Raw genomic sequence first — 19945 nt, forward strand, 5'->3', positions numbered from 1 at the left:
GGTTATGAAAGCAGCATTTAATAGCATTTGTAGATGATTCACATTTTCATCGGATCATTACTCACTTTATCTTAATGTTTAGGACATTTTATATTTCATAAAAAGATATCAAAACTAAAAGTGTGAAATTATGCATTAGGATGCTAAGTTATAAATACGTAAAAATTTATATCATATAAAAATGATTGAGGATAGAGATTGAAGGCTTTAACACTTAGAAAGTTAATAATGAGAAATTCAGCCATGGGATGTCACAATCTTTGTCAAAAGAGAAAATGGGGTCAAGGTTATATGGACAAATGAGGTTGTTATTTCCTTAAAAACTAAAACATATTGAGTCTGATCACCTTCTCCACAGGATGGACTAGCGGTGTTTTATAAAGCCATAGCAGTAGGGTAGATTCTTTCCTCATATACATAAGCAGGTGTTTCAAGTGGCCACTTAACCTACTTGTTTCCTGGGTCCTAAATATAAGTATGTTGGCTATCTAAGTCTATTTATGCTCACCTTAGTCTGAATTTCCAATATGCTAATTTACACAATGATAACAATAGCTGAGTGATCTTTTGGAGATGGTATAACTAGCTCTGGAAATCCAAATGGAAGTGGAGAGAGGATTTTCACCCCTCTAAACCAGAGATGACATAATACTTGTACCATCCCCAGTCTTAAAGAATAAAACAGATTAAGTATTTTTATCCTATTAGTAATAATTATTTTAAAATATCCTTTGTTTTAAACAAAAGAGCAAAATCAAGAAATATAAACATACTTGCACTTCAACTTTACCCAAATTTTACTTAATATAGAATTATTTTTATATATAAAAAAAGAAAAATATCAAATAATAAAGTATAAACTCAGGAGAAAAAATACAGTTGTGCAATACCACAGAAGACTCACATTCTTTCTAAAAAAAAAAGTCAGAGAACAGTAGGAGCATTTGTATGAAATTTTAAAAAATAAATAGCTACCTTGAAATCACAAACTTTTACTCCAAAGAAAATTGTCTCAAAACAGTTCATACATAGTATCCACTAGGCAAGGATAGATTTTATGCACTTCTTATAAGTAATACTTTAAATTGCTTCCAGAACTAAAGCAAACTAATTGACACTTAAGAAACATTAAGAGCCACCTTTAAAAAAAAATTCCTTCCCAATACCAGAGCACTTCATATGAATATGTATATCTTCCATGATAATATAACATCAACAACAACAAAACCCAATCAACAAGCATTAAACGCCTTGTACGTGCTAGGCAACTTGTTAGGCGCTATGGATTTAAAAAAAAAATATTAACAGTCCCTGCCCTCAAAGAGTTTACATTCTTCAGAGGTAACATATACAACACACACACACACACATCAACACATATAAATATTTGTATATTTATATACCCACAAAAGGGATACCCGGTAATTTAGGAGGAAGGCACTCGAAGCTGGGTGAGATAGATGACCAGGAAAGACCTTTTGTAGCAAGCAGTGCTTGAGTCTTGAAAAAAAAACAAGTACTATAAGAAGCGGAGATGACTGAAGGAGGACAGGCATTCCAGATATGGGGGGCAGCCCAAACAGCAGAGAATCAGGAGATAGGTGTGTCGTGTATGCAAAACAAAAAGGCCAGATGGCTGGACACTAACAATACATATAAACATATATGCATAGCTGGTGAAGATTTCTTAGGGCTCGGATAAGAATAATTCTTTGCCATTAACTAGGCTTCATTTATGCAGGCTCTAATCACATTATCTTTTCTGAAGATAACATTCTTTCTGACATTTCATATTTGGTCATCATTATTTCCTGAATGAAAGAAGGTACATGTAAATATTTGCACATTGTCAAAGAATTCTATCCAAATTGCTAATTTAGTTTCAACCTCTGAAATTCCATGGTAGATAAAGCATCCAGTTGGCTAATATTACCTAGTACTGCTTTACAAGAGCACACAATTCTTGTACTCCAACAATTTATAACACATTATCAGAAAAATCCAAGAACTTTAGGGATTCTGTAATAACCATGTAACCATGACCAAATCCTTGCTCTTACTCAAACTGGTAAATTAAACTCCTTATATCTTCACTAGAATTCATCTTTTAGGGGTTTTGGCAACCATACTATCTGCAATTATTTCCAAAATTTCATCATATTTTCCTTTCTAGGTTCGGAGTGTAGTGCACTGGGCAACTCTAGATATAGAAAAGTATCTCCAACCAAATGCAAAAATATTGTTTACCTCATCTGAGTCCACTAAAACTGGAAGAGCTCTGAAACAAGAGAAAAAGATTAAAACCACAATGTGATCACAAAGCAGAATACTCCTACAGCCTAACTAGGGGATGGAGATAAGATTCATTCTGCTTCATCCCAGAGGCCTAAGGGCTTCCTTTAGCTTAAAAAAAAAAAGAAAAAGAAAAAGAAAAAAGATTAACTTCTTAACTTCAGAGCTACCTAAAAGTAGAATGTTCTGTTTAGAAGTAGTGATTTCCTAGGTATTAGAAGTCTTCAAACAGAGAATATGGGGATTTCATAGAGAAGATTCATGTTTCAGGTACATGTTGGTCTATCCAAAGCCTAAGGTTCAGCTGGAGATCAATCTATAAGATGAATGACTAAAATAAAAATTAACCTATATGACTCATTTAGCTGATATTGAAACTATTGCATCACTACATCATTCTATTATAATGTTTTCATTCTAGTAAGGAAATGGGAAAATATTACGAGAGTAGCTCACACATTTCTATTATACTTCAAGTTAATAGTCATTTGATCATAATAAGCCCAACAGAATAGCATATGAAGTGTATTTAGGGGGATGGGAAAAGGAGACATGGATAGTGATGATCTATCACCACCCTTGGCCTAAAATGGAAAAACCTCTTAGTTTCTCCAGGAAAAAATTTATGTTAAGATAGAAGTGCTGGTATAGCTATTTCTGTAAGTCATAGGAGAATGAGAACAAAGTGATATAACAAGTGCTAAGAAGATTTAAGAGGAGGAAAAAGGACAATGTACCTTCTTTTTTGTCACAGCACCACCACAGACACTAGCACAATACAGAGGCTGTGCTAGTGTTAAAGAGATAACATGAATTGTTTGGACCTGATTATTGGGACACTGTAGTCTACAGAGTTCCTACAAATATTATCTTTGCTGCCCTGCCTTTTTTTTTCCCCCATCATCACTAAAAAAACCAGTCCTGCTTACAGTTCAATAGCTTTGATAAATTCTCCACCATTCTACTATGGCTCTCTCCTACAACTGGTCCCAGGTATCTCAAAAGAATATGGCTTTCATGTTCCTTTCCTTCTGACCTCAAAAATAAATTCAAGTAACCTAGAGATAACAGAAGTTGCTGAGGTCCTACTCTTATTTTTGTTTAAAAATCATTAAATGGCTAGGAAGGAGGACTGGATCAAAAAGACCTCTGTTCTCTGGGCAGTCTTAAAGGAAAAAGATGATTAACTCTACTCAATTCAATTCAATGATGGGGCATCCTACCAAAAATTTTGAGTTTTGTCATTCAAGAAGGGACTACTTTTATGTAAATTGAGGACATAAGGGATTATAAGTTCCTTGGAGAGAATCACATGGTAAAAATCTGAGAATGAGTTATTTAAACTACAATAAGCACAACAATAGAGGATATTTACACATCTGTGAAGGAGGAAGGAATATTTTCTTCTACCCACTTCAAATCTTCATCCTACAAAGAAAAGAAAGATTACTAAATACTATTTATCAGTAGCAGGTCAAACCTTGAGCTTAACATACAAAATGCCTTTGCCTAAAGCCTTTTGGCAAGGTATTTTTTAAACTCCAAAATTAAATCTTGTATTATATTCAGCAACTGTCAGTTTTAAAGACATTTATTATAAAGCCCAGCATACATGGCAAAGCCACCACAGGGGCAAGATCCATGATAATTGGAGGCTTTAACTATCTGGCTATCTGCTAGGGATATCTCTGCTAAATGTAGAGTATCTGATAAATTACTGACCTGCCTTAATGATAATTTCATCAATCAGAGAGTAGAGAAATAAACAACGGGACCAATAAGGAGGAATTTTTTGAAGGAATAAGCAATGAGAATCTTAAGAGGAGTCACCTGTGCCAAAGATCAAAACATGAGCAAAAGAATGCTAGCCATTGGCAGCTATTTGGATTTTTAAAATGCTAGATAAATGTCAGAGAGAGACTCAGTAGGATCTGATGGAAATGACTCTACAAAGAAATAGGTTCACAAAGAATATGTCTCTTAAGAAATCATTTTGATTTCCCATTCATAAATTTTTCCATTGGAGAAGAAAGAGGGAAGTATCTAAACTATAAAGAGGTTAACAGCTAAACAGTGAACACAATGGCAGGCTCAGATTTAAAGATGGCATGTATAAGAAATGAAAGCAATAGCAGGTACTTGAAGACCAATATAAGAGTGGCACAGTACTGTAAAAATAAAATCAAGATCATTAAAGTTTTTTATGAGCTGTGGCTTACAACAAATAGCCTAGACATCATATTACAAGAAATTATCCAAGAAAACTGTTCTGATATTTTTGAACAAGACAGCAAAATAGTCATTGAAAGAATCCACAGATCACCCCCTACATTAAATCTCCAAATGACAACTCCCAGGAATGTTATAGCCAAGAGCATCCAAGTCAAGGAGAAAATACTGCAAGCAACCAGAAAGAAACAATACAGATATCATGGAGCCCCAGTTAGGATTATGTAGGATCTAGCAACTTCCACAATGAAGGTCCACAAAGCTTAAAATATGCTATTCTGGAAGGCAAAAGAATTGGGTCTACAATAATGAATCAACCATTCAAAACTGACTATATACTTTCAGGGGAAAGTATGGGCACTTAATAAAATAGATTTCCAAGCATTCCTGAATAAAAGACCATAATTAAACAGACAATTTGATGTCCAAATATAAAATTCAAGAGAACCATAAAAAGGTAAATAAGAGAAAAAAATTAAGGGCTTCAATAAGGCCCAACTGATTATATTCCTAAATGGAAAAATGATATCTGTAACTCTTAAAAATTGTTTCCATTATCATAGTAGATAGAAAAAATATACATAGGCAGAGAGTGTGGTATTAACCTGTTTAGGATGATATGTAAAAAAAAATAGAGGTAAAAAAAGGATTGTGCTAAGAAAAAATACAAAGGAAGAGGTAAAATAGGGTAAATTATACTAAATAAAGAGGTGCATGGGGGTGGGATAGAATACTATTACAAGAAGGGGAGGATGAGGGTGGTAACAGGCAATACTTATTCTCACTGGAATTGGTTCAGAGAAAGAAGAAAAGCCAGATTTATTGAGGTATAGAATCCTATCTTACCTTATAAAGAAGTAGAAGGGAATAAGGAAGGGGTATGTGGAAAGGGGAGTAATATAAGGAACGGAAAAGTTGGGGGTGTGTGATTAAAATACTTTAAAGAGAAGTAGGAGGGAAATAAGAAGGGAGGGGGTGGGAAAGGGAGTAAAATAAGGGTAGGAGGAGGATTGATTAAAAGCAAACCACTGGTGTGGAGGGAAATAGTGAAAGGAGAAAGGGCAGAATTAAAAAAGGAAATCAAGATGATGGGGAATACAAAAATGGTAATCATGATTCTGAATGTGAATGGATGAACTCACCCATAAAACAGAAGCAGATAGCAAAGTGGATTAAAAACCAAAATCCAACCATATGCTATTTATAAGAAACACACATGAGGCAGGTAGACACACACAGGATAAAGGTAAGAGGCCAAAGCAAAATTTATTGGGCATCAACTGAGACAAAGAAGGAAGGAATAGCAATCATGATCTCTGACAAAGCTAAAGCAAAAATAGATCTGATTAAAAGAGATAAGGAAGGTAATTATATCCTGATAAAAGGCAGTATAGACAATGAAGAAAATATCAGTACTCAACATATGTGCACTTTAAACAATAGAAAATATGTAGGAATTGGGGGCAGCTGGGTAGCTCAGTGGATTGAGTCAGGCCTAGAGAGGGGAGGTCCTACGTTCAAATCCGGCCTCAGAAACTTCCCAGCTGTGTGACCCTGGGCAAGTCACTTGACCCCCATTGTCCACCCTTACCACTCTTCCACCAAGGAGCCAATACACAGAAGTTAAGGGTTTAAAAAAAATGAAAATATTTGGGAATTTATTTGCTAAGACAAACTCAGGAATTATATGAACACAACTAAAAAACACTTTTCATACAAATAAAACTAGTTTTAAACAAGGAAAAATGTTAATTGCTCATGGGTAGGACAAGCTAAAATAATAAAAATTACAATCCTACTCAAATTAATCTACTTATTCAGTGCCATACCTATCAAACTATTAAAAAACATTTTTATAAAATTAGAAAAAATTATAACAAAGTTCATCTGAAAGAACAAAAGATCAAGAATATCAAAGGAAATAATGAAAAAAAAAAGGCGGGGGGGGGAAGATAGGGGCCTAGCGGTACCAGATCTTAAAACTGTACTATAAAGCAGTGATCATCAAAACAATATGGTACTGGCTAAGAGATAGAAGGATGGATCAATAGAATAGAGTTGGGGTAAATGACCTTGTTAGCAAGTTAGTGTTCAATAAACCCAAAGATCCCAGTTTTTGGGACAATAACCCTCCATTTGACAAAAACTGCTGGGAAAATTGGAAAACATTATGAGAAAAATTAGGTTTGGATCAACATCTCACACCCTATACCAAGATAAATTCAAAATGGGTAAATAATTTAAATATAAAGAGGAAAATTATAAGTAAATTAGGTGAACATAGAATAGTATACTTGTCAGATCTATGGGAAAGAAAAGAATTTAAGACCAAGCAAGGGATAGAGAACATTAAAAGATGTAAAATGAATTCTCTCAATTATATTAAATTTAAAATTTTTTGTACAAACAAAACCAATGCAATCAAAATTAGAAGGAAAATAACAAACCGGGGGGAAAAAGTTGTAACAAAGATCTCTGACCAAGCCCTAATTTCTCAGATTTATAAAAACTAAGTCAAATGTATAAGAAATCAAGTCATTTCCCAATTGACAAATGGTTAAGGGACATGAATAGGCAGCTTTTAGATGAAAAAATCAAAACTTTCAATAATCACATGAAAAAGTATTCTAAATCCCTCCCAATTAGAGAAATGGAAATCAGAACAATTTTGAGGTACCACCTAACAACACCTAGCAGACTGGCCAATATGGCAGCAAAGGAAAGTGATAAATGCTGGAGGGGATGTGGCAAAATTGGGATACCAATACATTGCTGGTGGAGTTGTGAATCGATCCAACCATTCTAGGAGGCAATTTGGAATTATGCCCCAAAGGCTTTAAAAAGAATCCATACACTTTGATCCAGCAATACCACTAGTAGGTTTGTACCCCAAAGAGATAATAAAAAAGGGTTGTAAAAAAATATTAATAGCTGCATTCTTTGTGGTGGCAAAACATTGGAAAATGAGGGTGTGTCTCTTGATTGGGAAATGGCTGAACAAATCAGATATTCGATGGTGATGGAATACTATTGTGCTATAAGGAATGATGAACTGCATGATTTCTATATGAATGGGAAGAACCTCAATGAACTGATGTGTAGTGAAGTAAGCAGAACTAGAAGAACATGATACATAGAAACTGAAACATTGTGACACAATCAAAATAACTGACTTTGCTACTAGTAGCAATGCAACAATCCAGAACAATCCCAAGGGACTTGAGAAAGAACGCTATCCACATCCAGATAAAGAACTGTGGAAGTAGAAATACAAAAGAAAAACATATGACTTATCATTTGTTTATATGGGTACATGATTTGGGTTTTGGTTTCAAAAGATTAATCTATTATAGAAATGTATAATATAGAAATAGTTATCAAGTGATAATACATGTATAGTCCAGTGGAATTGCTTGTCGGCTCTGGGAGGGGGGAAATATTAATTGATCTTTAGCCCAAAAATATTTAATAGAGTAGAAAAAGGATTTTAAAAATCAAAAAAGAGAGGAAGAAGAAAAATTAGGAAAAGAAATGAGAGTGGTACAGGAAAATCATGAAAAAAGAGTCAATAGCTTTGTAAAAAAAGGCACAAAAAATACTAAAGAAATTAGCATCTTAAAAAACAGAGGCACAAAAATTCTACTTTTTAAGTTCTTTTCTTGGAGACTTTGGATACAGCAGTATTGACTTTGTTGTCTTCTTTTGAGTTTGCATTTTGGTTTCCCTGTCATCAATGTAACTCTGCTGAATTTCTTTTTTGTTGTTTGCTCATTTTCCAGACTTTTTCTTTCTTTTTAATTTAAAAAACTATTAAAGTTGGGCTCTGTAACTCTTGAAGGGAGCACTGTTCAAGCTTTAGGTTCTTTGTGCAGCTGCCTTCAGAGATGGCTCTGGAATTTATCTGCTTTCAGTTCTCTCAAGGTGATATGATGTAAGGAGAGCTGTTTAATATTCTCTACTCTGTGCTCTAGTCTAGTGATGGGCAAACTTTTTAAAGAAGGGGCCTAAGGAAAGGAAAAGCTCATCTTTCAGTCTGTTTCTAAGGCAACTCTTTTGAAGTTTCATTGTATCATATCCTACTCGTTGTACTCATAAGATTAGGAATAATGTCACATGGCCAGATAGAACATTTCAGGAGGCCACATTTGGCCTGTGGGCTGTAGTTTGCCCATCTCTGCTCTAGTCTGTAAATCATCATTCTTTTCCTCCTTGAAACTGTGACCAGGGTCCCCAGCTCCCCTGTAGCTACAAACACTAGTGCCTGCTAGTGCTCTTCCTGACCCTGAAATAACATCCTTCAAACTGCTTCTGTGAATGGGCAACACAACAAGAATCTTACACCCATAGCCAGCAAAGAGATACTTGTAATCTCATCTAAGCAATTGCCCAACCCCTACCTTACCATCTGTGGCTAAGAGCTCATGAAGCCTTTGTTGCTGCTTCAGCTACACTCAAAGGTCTGGTAGCCATGTAGTGGGGTCTGCCTTGCACTGCATACCATTGCCACCCTGGTACACTAGACCCCTCATGCCAGCCTTCTAAGTTGTTTGGGCTGAAAATTTACTTCACTTTTATCTTTTTGTGGTTTATGCTGCTCCAGAATTCATTTTGAAGAGATGTATCATAGTTTTTTGGAGGGTAATTTGATCAGATGGATCCATGTATCTTCTCCACCACCTTAGCCCCTCATCCCCCCAATTACCTGGATTTTTAACAAAGCATACATCATAATCTCTCAAGCCAGTATCAAGAATTAAATGGAGAGTTGTGGTCTAGATGATAGTACAGTTAGATGAAGTTGGAAGTGTAGAAACTGACCCAAAGAATGATAATTCATTAGTATCAACATCAACCAAAAATGGGGAGGGAAGTCTTTATTATCAGGCCACTTTCTCTTTAGCTCTGTTCCACTCAACCTTTGCATCAGTTACAAAGATAGATATAAGTGAAACGCTCATCAATTCTGCCATGACATCCAGCTGGGAGGGACCTTTCATATACTAGATAAAAGAACTATATCAAAAAATATTTCAAGGAGCTGGAACAATTAATTAAATCTACAAATATGAAATTAATATGAATAAGTATGAAGTCTTGCACTTAGGTTCGAAAAACAAATTGTACAAGTAGACATGGTTAAATAACTTGTATAAAAACTAAAGAGGTTTGAAGAGATGAAATAAAAAGGTAAGTGACCTACAGGTACAAAAATATTTCCAGTAGCTCTTTTAGTGAAGGCAAAGAATTAGAAACTAATGGGGTACCCATCAACTGGGGAACTTGGAACTAAACAAAATATGGTATGTGAATGTGCTAGAACATAATTGTGTTTTAAAAAATAATGAAAGATGGGGGCAGCTAGGTGGCTCAGTAGATTGAGAGTCAGGCCCAGAAATGGGAGGTCCTGGGTTCAAATCTAACCTAAGACACTTCCTAGCTGTGTGACTTTGAGCAAGTCACTTAAATCCCATTGCCTAGCTCTTACCACTCTTCTGCCTTGGAACTAATACACCGTATTGATTACAAGACAGAAGGTGAGGGTTTAAAAAAAAAAAGAATGGAGATATTTTCAGAGAAATCTGATTAGATTACTATGAACTAATGCAGATTAAATTGAGAAGTGCTAGGTATATAATTTATGCAGTAACAACAATATTATAGTTGACTATAGTAATGTATTTGAAAAATTCAGGAACTTTGATTAACACAAAACCCAGCAAGTTTGAAAAGATGCATGCTGAAATATGCCACCTGTATCATAGATGGAGAGGTAATGAACTCAAGAGTAAAGTAAGATATGTTTTTCTGGATACAGCCAATTTGGAAATTTGTTTTCTTGATAACATATCTTTATAATAAAGGTGTCCAAGCTGGCTGACACGAGGTCCAAACCAAGGCTAAGGAGACAGAGTAATGTAACAAAGCTTTATTGTGGGAAAGGAAAAAGGGAGAAGGGGTATAGAGATTGCTAGGGAGAAGTGATAGGGAGATCTTTAATGAAGGGAAGGAGAAGGTGGGGGAATGGAAGTAAAGGGGAGCTCACTGGGGAGTCCCATGGAGGGGGAGGGTGGAGATGAGGGGGAAAGAGCAGCAAGGGGGAAGCAGGTGCCAAGAGAATTAGCTACAGAGTCCCCTCTGAGTGGAGGAATCATGAGATATAAGTAGTAGTAGTGGGCAGGGGGAAGGGGGAATGTTGTTGGCAACAGTTAGCCCTGGCAGCATTGTTTGTTGGCCTATTGCTTAGTTGAGTTTTTGACCTTCTGTTATCTAGGCTGGGGTTGGTTTGTTTGTTTCCTATTGCCTAGCGAGGGTCTCTAGGTTTGTCAAAAGGTTTTACTTTTCCTGCTTTCCCAATAGGGAAGGGAGGAGACAGTGGTAAAGAGAGAAGATGGACCTTCATTTTTAATAAATAAAACTTAATTTTTAAAAACATGGAGGCTTAGTAGTTTGCAGGCTAAATAAAAGTTAAGGAACCAAAAATGCTAATACATTCTTAGGCTACATTAAGAGCTCTAAAATCCTAGACTAAGAAGGGACAACATTCTGCTCTGGTCACACCATATATCAAGTATTACGTTTCGTTCTCGATGCCACATTTTAAGATCAACCAGATAATAAACAGAGGATAATGAATGAACTTGAGGTAAGACCATATGAGGATGGAGTAAGAAAACTAGAGATGTTTGGTTTCAAGAGATTTAGGGGAAAATAACTTGTAAAAGAGAAATAAGACTTTTTTGCTTTGGCCCTAGAGAGAAGAACAAGGGGTGGAAGACTAGTGCATGGAAAAACTTTGTAATGATTAGAGCTATCCAGAAGTAGTATAGCTGTCTCAAGAGGTAAAGATTTCTAATTTAATGAGTCCAAAATATGTCAGTCAAAAGACCTAATGTAATATTGGCCTGCTTTAGATCTACTTTGACAGGTAAGAATAGGTTCTACCTAATTTAGGAAAAGAAAGCTAGCTATTCCCTTACAATACTTACCTAGTGTTTTGAAATTAGCTTAGAAATTTTACTTAGTTTTCTAAAAACAGATTACTCTAATATTTTAAAAGATCTGTGATTTTATCAGTATGACTATTTTCTCCAACAATTAGATTTAACCCCTTAGTAAATGGTTTCCATGAGTGTTATATTCCCCATAAATTAATCATGTAGTACTTGACATTCTCTGATAAATCTTTGCCAGATAGGTATAACTGATAGATTCCAATGACTGTAAAACTATTAGTATAAAAATGCAATTGTCTTTTAGCTCATTTCCAACCTAAGTTCAAGTAAATTCTGAAGGAAATTTCTACAGACATTAATGATGACAATAATCACCATAAATTACTAGCATTTAGATGATGTTTATTATATGCCAGATATTGTGGCTATGCTTTAGAATTATCATCTCATTTGATCCTCAAAACATTCTCCAGGATATAGATGTTGCCATTATTCCCATTTTAGATGAGGAAGCAGAGGGAAAGAGCAGCTAAGTGACGTAAATAATCACCCTGCCAATTCTTCCGGACTCCAGGCCCAGCATTCTATCCCCTAATGCTACCTAGCTGCTACTTAAAGACATTTATATTGTAATAATGATATTGATACAAAGCTGATAACATCTTGCCTAATATGATGACATCTTAGCTGACTTTAAAAGTATTAGGTAATGACACATTTTTAAATGCTTGGAATTTTCCAGTGTTCACTTAAAAATTTCAAATGATTATATATTTATTATGTGCAGTGTCTTACATATCCTAAACCAAAATATCCTAGTTATTTTCTCTCCTCTTTCCTATAAACACTGTTCCCCCACCCCAGACATTCACCCCACCCCACTCATAGTCACATTAAACTTTAATAATTGCTATAGAGTGAAAGGGACATGCATTTGCTTCCTAACAAATACTAGAATGCTCACATCTATTTCTATTAAAAAATAATACTTACAACACTATTAGAAGAAGCAGGTACAGCTGTTCCATTGGAAACAGTTTTTGAAGCTCTTAACTTTATGCCTTCAGCTATAATAGAAGAAAAACTTCATGTAAAGTTCTACAAAGATATAGCCTTTTTTGAAGCCACATATTTAACAGTTCAAAAAGAAAACTGAAAGAATTTACTATATATCACTGTTTCAGAAAATCATGTTCTATCCCTGAACTATTTCATTTAGCCTATGGTGGTATTATATTAATCCCTGAGGTCTTGGAACTCCAAGACTAAGCACGACATAAGATAGCAAAGGGTTCAGTTGACCAGATGTGAATTTGTTTTAAATGTTTCTCTAATAATGTGTCACTAGGAGAGTTGTATAACTGGTTTCCTTTAGTATTTTGCATATATTAGTAAACAAGTTTTCCAAGTTACCAGTTTGAATTATATACAGAAGAAAAGATTTAACTCCCCTTTTCATAATTACTTCCCATCAATCTCCAGTAATCTAAAGTTTAAATAGAACTATACATTTCTATTTGAAAAAGCAAAGAAACAATGTCCATGGCACTGAATATAAAATTCAAAAATCAAAACAAATCTCCACAGGTGTATTCTTAAACTTTTTCTTAGGGAAAATGTAGATATTTAGCCCTGATGCATATGGGAGGAAGAAAGCCAGTATGAATTATTAAAAGTTTCTTCAGAACATTATTGTTTGTGGCCTTCCTATCACCAGAACCTAACATAAGATTAGATACATCTAATAGGGAATGTGAAGCATTAAATTTGGGGGCAAGGGGTGAGGCCAGGAGTTTGCTCAAAAGCCAGAGTGCAATTTATTAAAGGCAAAACACTCAGTTTATTATTAGGAAATACGGATAGGAAATAGGAAGTAGAAAAGTGAAAGTAATCTACTATTTGACTATACCTAAGATCCCTATCCTAACTAAATTTCTCTAAAAAACCCTATATCCATCTGCCTCAGAGGAGGCCTTTTGCTAGGCCGAAGACCTTGCCTATTCTTCTCTATCTATCTAATAATATATCTACTATCAACCTACCTATCTACCCAAGTTACCAATGATCAATAAGGCTGTTTAGGCCTTAAATCCATTTCTCAGTCTCCTCACAGTCCCAGAGAGAGCAAGCCACACACTCCTCTCTCCAGGGGATCCAGAGACAAAAAGTCCTTTTCAATTGTCTCCAACTGACTAACTCCCCTCCGCCACGCCCTTTTAACTGTCACTAACTGACAAGCAGCACAGCAGGGAGTCTTATATATAATATATTATAAGATATATTATAAATGGAGTTGGCTTTATACACAATAAAGTATTAGATACCTTCTACTGATTCCACTGAATTAAAAGATTTATTTCCAAATATCCTCTTAAAATACTAATATCTTAAATGCAACAACAAATGCTGAGACGCAGTTCCAATTCTTGGTGGAAAGGAAGTGGACTACAGGTATAAAATGTCATAGAAGCTATTAAATGTGATTGCTATCATTATTCTTATGTAATTCTTTTTTCTTTTTTACAACAGAGGGTACGGGGGAGTATTGGAAAACTTAAATGTAAAACATTAAAACATCAAAATAAATACAAATAGCTGCAAGCAGGTAGCACATTAAGACCCAAATACTATAATATTTTATTATCAATTTCATTCCTGAATTAAGAAACACAGAGTAGCAGAGGAGTGTATGTTATTCTAAGTATGTGGGGGGAAAGATGTGAGGTGAAAAGACTAGGGAATACTAAAACACCACAAATGAATCATTCTCCCTGACTGTAAGACACACCGAAGTTGAGACCTACCATATGAAGGTGATTATACTATGTTTATCACAAAAATTTTAGACATTTACTGGGCAAAATGAAGATAATGGAACATATAGAGAAAATTATATTGCTTTTCCAATTGTATTTCTTCTAAACTACTGCTGAAATCACTGCTTTAATAAGAGCTGGAACGGAAAATGCTAAAGAGTAAATATTAAAAGATATTAACAAGGAGGGGGGCAGCTGGGTAGCTCAGTGGAGTGAGAGTCAGGCCTAGAGACAGGAAGTCCTAAGTTCAAATCCGGCCTCAGCCACTTCCCAGCTGTGTAACCCTGGGCAAGTCACTTGACCCCCATTGCCTACTACCCTTACCACTCTTCCACCGAATAAATACACCGAAGTACAAGGGTTTAAAAAAAAAAGATATTAACAAGAAAAATTTTCAAACAATAACTGGCAAAAGAAGTAAAATCAATAAAATTTAAGTAAGTAGAAAGAAACTATTTTGGTGGTTACTACAGCCTACGTAGCAAAGAGAAGGAAAATATCTGAGAAATCACAATGAAAAGGGGTTTTTTGTTGTTTGTTTTTTTAAACTCTTACCTTCCATCTTAGAACCAACAGAAAGTACTGGTTCCAATTGGGGTTGACTGACTTGCCCAGGGTTACAGAGCTAGGAAGTATCTGAAGCCAGAGTTGAATCCAGGATCTTCCTTCTCTAAGCCTGACTCTCAATCCACTGAGCCACCCAGCTGCCCCAACAATGAAAAGTTTTAAGGAATGAGACTTAAAAAGAAAAAGACCCCAGTCCCTGAGAGCAATTTGTACAATATAATCGCTAATCCACAAGTTAATAAATGCTGCTAAAAGCCTCTGAAAAAATTCTGTCAGTCTAGAAAATCACTGTGGCCAAATTTTAAATCCTATACTAAAAAAGCAAACACGTACAAAAGTTTCAACTGCAATAAGACAGATCTCATATATTCTATCTTTAATTTCTTTCCTCAACCCCATAAGGCATATATGTAAGACAGTTGTGTGATGTTTGCTTTTTTTTTAATATATAGGCATACTTTGTTTAGACCACCTTTTTAAAAATAAAATCTTTATGCTTTGCTTATAGATTAAGATACATCAATTGATTTGATTCAATAAATATCTTTTAAAAACTGCAAAACTAAGAAACTTACCTAAATTGTCAGATACTACTGTGAATTCTTCAATTTCATCATCTGAATCATCTATTAAGGGTGTAAAGGCATACCTACACAAAAAAGAGCAAAAAGCAATTTGAGTATTGTGCTTTTATTACTTTAAATCTATTCAAAATATTTTCTTGTTCAAAATGTTCTCAGCATAAGATACTAACTAGCCTTTTAAGAAGCTTTTTAAAAAAAAAAACACAACTAACCTAAAATATTAGAATGATCTAACACACTTAGAAAAGTACCATCTTGTCCAGATTTATCCAGACACTGCCCTAAAAAAACACAGAGGAATTGGAAATAAATCTGTTGATTTAAAAAAATCAGGTATTAGATTACTATGTTTCTGGTGCTGTAGTGCCAAGGAACTGAAAACGAATGGGGTGATTTTCAATTGAACAAATTATGGTATTTAAATATAATTTTATAGTGCTGCAAAAAGATAGTTTCAAAGAAAATTGGAAAAATCTATATTAACTGAAGCAGAATTAAGTGAACAGAACCACAACAATATATATGATAACATTATTATAAAAGCACATTAACTTTGACTTAACAACTAGGATTACTACAATGACTAATCACTATTCCAAAGGACAGATAATGAAGAATTTTTCTGACAAAATAATAAATGGATTCAAATAATAAATGAGACATGTATTTTGGACATAGCCAATTTAGGAATTTGCTTTTGTTTGACTATGCATATTCCTTTCAAGGTATTGTTTTTCTTTCTTTTTTTTTCCCCATGAGGACAGAAGAAGTGGTGCGGAGAGAAAACAAAAGATTGCTAATTGAAAAAAACAATTTTTTTTCTTTTGCCCTTTCACTTTTAATTTTTCTCAATTATATGTAGAAACAATTTTTTTAACAATTATTTTCTGACATTTGGTGATCCACCTTTCAAGAGGGTAAAAAAAAATTGACATAGGTTATTCTAGTACTGTCATTCAATATATTTCTATATTACTCATATTGATAAAGAAGACATAATATATAGCACATACAAAAAAAAACTCATGAAGAAAAGGTGAAAAATGGTATGGTTCAATATGCAATTGACAGTTCTTTCTATGATTGCAGAGAACACTTTTCATCATGAGTTCCTTGGGGTTGTCTTGAAACCTTGCTGATAATCCTTTAGTCCTTCACAGTTTATTATTATATAATATTTCTGTTACAATATACCAATGGTTCCCAAACTTTTTTGGCCTACTGCCCCCTTTCCAGAAAAAATATTACTTAGCCCCCTGGAAATTAATTTTTGTTTAATTTTAATAGCAATTAATAGGAAAGATAAATGCACCTCTGGCTATCACCGCTCCCCTGGATCACTGCAGCACCCACCAGGGGGCGGTGGTGCCCACTTTGGGAATCACTGCTATATACAATGTTCTCCTGGTTCTGTTCAATCCACTTTGCATCAGTTCTAGTCTTTTCTTTTTTAAATTGTTCAGACTTCATTTTCTTTTTCTTTCCTTAAAAATTATTTATTTTTTCAGTTACATGCAGAAAAAATTTTTGACAACTGTTTTCTGACATTTTAGGACTTAGATGTTCTGATACAGATTATGCCAATGCTTTCATGCAATACATATATCCAAATTGCTCATGTCATGATAGAAGACACATATCACACATATAATGAAAAAATTCACGAAGGAAATAAAGTGGAAGAGGGCATGCTTTGACCTGCAGATTTCAACAGTCCCTTCTTTGATTTTGGGTAGCATTTTCCATCATAAGTCCCTTGTGGTTATCTTGGAAACTTGCTTTGCTGATAATGGTTCTGTCTTTCACAGCTGATCATCACACAATGTTTCTGTTACTGAATACATTTTTTCTGGTTTTGCTCACTTCTTTTACTATCACTTCATATAAGGCTTTCAAGGTTTTTCTGAACTTATCCTGTTTGTCATCTCTTATTGTGCAATAGCATATTCCATTACAATCATATACCACAATTTGTTCAGTCATTTTCAAGTGATGGACAATCCATCAGTTTCCAATTCTGTGCCACTACAAAAAAGAGCTGCTAAAAATATTTTGGTATATATCTCTTTTTCTTTGATTTCTTTGGGATACAGACCTAGTAGTAGTATTGCTGGGTCAAAAGATTTGCAGAGTTGATTGTGGTTCCATATTGTTCTCCAGAATGGTTGTATTAGTTCTCAGTTCTATCAACAGTGCATTAGTGTCCCAATTTTCCCCATATCTCCTCCAGTTAAAGAGCAAGATGCACTGTGAGGACTGTTTTGTTGGACTATGCATATTGGTTTTAAAGGTTTTTCTTTTAAATTAGGGTTGAGGGAAGACAAAGAAAAATAAATGCTTTTTAAATGAAAAATAAATTGAAAAACAAATGTGATATAAAAACAAAAGATATCATCTCTCCTCCAGAGAAAGAACTGTTGGTGTCACGTTGGAATGCTGATTGATGCATATCATTTTTCACTTTTGTTTATTTATGTTTTTATTTGGGTATTTTAGTCTTATAGAAGTATTCTCTTAAAGCAATGACCAATATGGAAGTGTGTTTTTCATGATAATACATTGTATAAACCAGATTAAATTTCTTACCACTTGGGGGGGAGGGGGAGTGAAGTAGGGGAAGGGAAGCAATTTGGATCTTATAAGTTCGTAAAGTGCATGTGAGAAATTGTTATTATATATAATGGGAAAAATAAAATACTTAAATAATAATAAAAACAAAAACAAAAGATATCAATAAAAATAAGAAAAAAATTTAAAGACAAAAAAGTTCTTCTAAAAGAAGTTTTCATTGGTTTGTATTGTTTTAATTTTTATTTCTCATAAAAAGAATAGAAAAGAGTTTTCTCAGATGCTCTTTAGTACTGATACATAGTAGTTGCCCTGGACAGTAATACCACTAATTGTAGCTTTAGGTTTTTGGAAGATAAACTCTTTTTGGTAGTAAGAATGAAGATGATGAAGAAACTGAAGTGACAGTAAAAATAATTTTTCTGAAGGCAAATATATATATATATATTTTTCCTATTATATATGGAATATGGCTTTGTAAAACAATTGGTATAATACTTACTTTTACATATTATAAATACCTTTGATTATTTGCTGATGGTCTCCATAAAAACATTATTACTAGAAGAATGAGAGAGAAAAGGAATCTCCAAAATGCATCATCAACCCAGAGTTCCATCCAATCCTATAAAAAGAAAGTTTCAAAAACACAAGCAATTTAATTAATTTACTAAGATTTTAATTCACTTAAGAAAGAAATTGATTAGTACTTTACTGTTATCAGTGTATAATACTTGAACAAAAAACCAGAGTAATCTTTATTAGTGTACATTAGTCTAGACTGATTTGCCCAAGGTGATACAAAGCAAATAAATTAACTAGGTTTCTCTCAATCACTCAATTAACATTTATTAACCATCTATTATCTGCCAGGTACTGGACTAAGCCCATAAGATACAAAAAGAGGCAAAAGACAGTCTTTGCCCTCAAAGAGTTCACAGTCAAATGGAGAAGACAAAATATAAACAAATGTATATAAAAAAAGCTACGGACAGGATAAAAAGAAAATAATTACCAGAAGGAATTACCAGAAGAACTGAAGGGTTGGAAAAGGCTTCCTATAAGAGATGGGACTTTAGTTGGGACTTAAATGAAGCTAGGGAAGTCAATGGACAGCATTCCAGGCAAGAGGGACAGTAAGAAAAAATATTTGGAGTATCTTGTTCATGGAACAACAAAGAAACCAGAGTCACAGGATCAAAGAGCATGTGGTAGAGAGTAACATGTAAGAAGACTGGAAAGATAAGTTATGAAGGGCCCTGAATATCAAACAAAGGTTAGGCCTTGGTAAAAGGCAAAAAAAAAAAAAATCTTGGCAAAAGATTGGGGAGAGATGAAGTGAAGTCAAATATGAGGATTGTACTGCCCTCTACAGTAATAGGGAAGTCAGGAATGAAGAAGAGTTTTGGGGGAAAGATAATTCTGTTTTGGACATAATAAGTCTATTATGTCTTATGGACATCCAATTAAAGATGTCTGAAAGGCAGTTGGAGAAAGAAGATTTTAAAGGTCAGAAGAGAGGTTGCAGCAGGATAAGTAGAATTGAGAATCATCAGCATAGAAATGGTCATTAAAGACATGGAAACTGATGAGATTACCAAGTGAAGTAATACAGTGGGGGAAGAGAAATGAGTCAAGGGCAGAACTGTGAGGGATGTAAATTAGAGGGGCATGATCTAAGGTATATTTAATTTATATTTAAGTTAACATTAGCATTTATCAAGATTCAATCCTTGATACAAAATGTGTAATGCAAACCATTTCCCCCCCCCACAGATGTTCTACCTACAACATATAAGGGTCTTTAAGCAAGAAACTGTGTGGGATAGAACACTGAGACAGGTGACAGAAGATCTATCAGAATGCCAGCTCTGTTACTTGCTGGCCATTGTGTGATTCTGAGAAAGTCATTTACTCTCATGGAGCTTCAGTTTCC

The 19945-nt window shown here is 34.4% G+C and overlaps 1 protein-coding gene across 1 annotated transcript in view; it reads right to left on the minus strand.

Annotated features, from left to right (window-relative positions):
* Nucleotides 1-1426: 1426 nt before the first annotated feature.
* Nucleotides 1427-19945, minus strand: part of TMEM87B (transmembrane protein 87B) — a 48261-nt gene continuing 29742 nt past the window's right edge. The window contains exons 15-20 of the mRNA XM_044659506.1: nucleotides 18531-18634; nucleotides 15433-15506; nucleotides 12468-12541; nucleotides 3668-3720; nucleotides 2248-2278; nucleotides 1427-1811 (exon numbers count right to left, since the gene is read on the minus strand). Coding sequence (XP_044515441.1) covers nucleotides 1749-1811; nucleotides 2248-2278; nucleotides 3668-3720; nucleotides 12468-12541; nucleotides 15433-15506; nucleotides 18531-18634 — 399 coding nt within the window. The 3' untranslated portion in view covers nucleotides 1427-1748. The remainder of the gene's footprint in view (nucleotides 1812-2247; nucleotides 2279-3667; nucleotides 3721-12467; nucleotides 12542-15432; nucleotides 15507-18530; nucleotides 18635-19945) is intronic.

The sequence above is a fragment of the Gracilinanus agilis genome, chromosome 2, assembly GCF_016433145.1.
Source record: "Gracilinanus agilis isolate LMUSP501 chromosome 2, AgileGrace, whole genome shotgun sequence".
NCBI lineage: Eukaryota > Metazoa > Chordata > Mammalia > Didelphimorphia > Didelphidae > Gracilinanus > Gracilinanus agilis.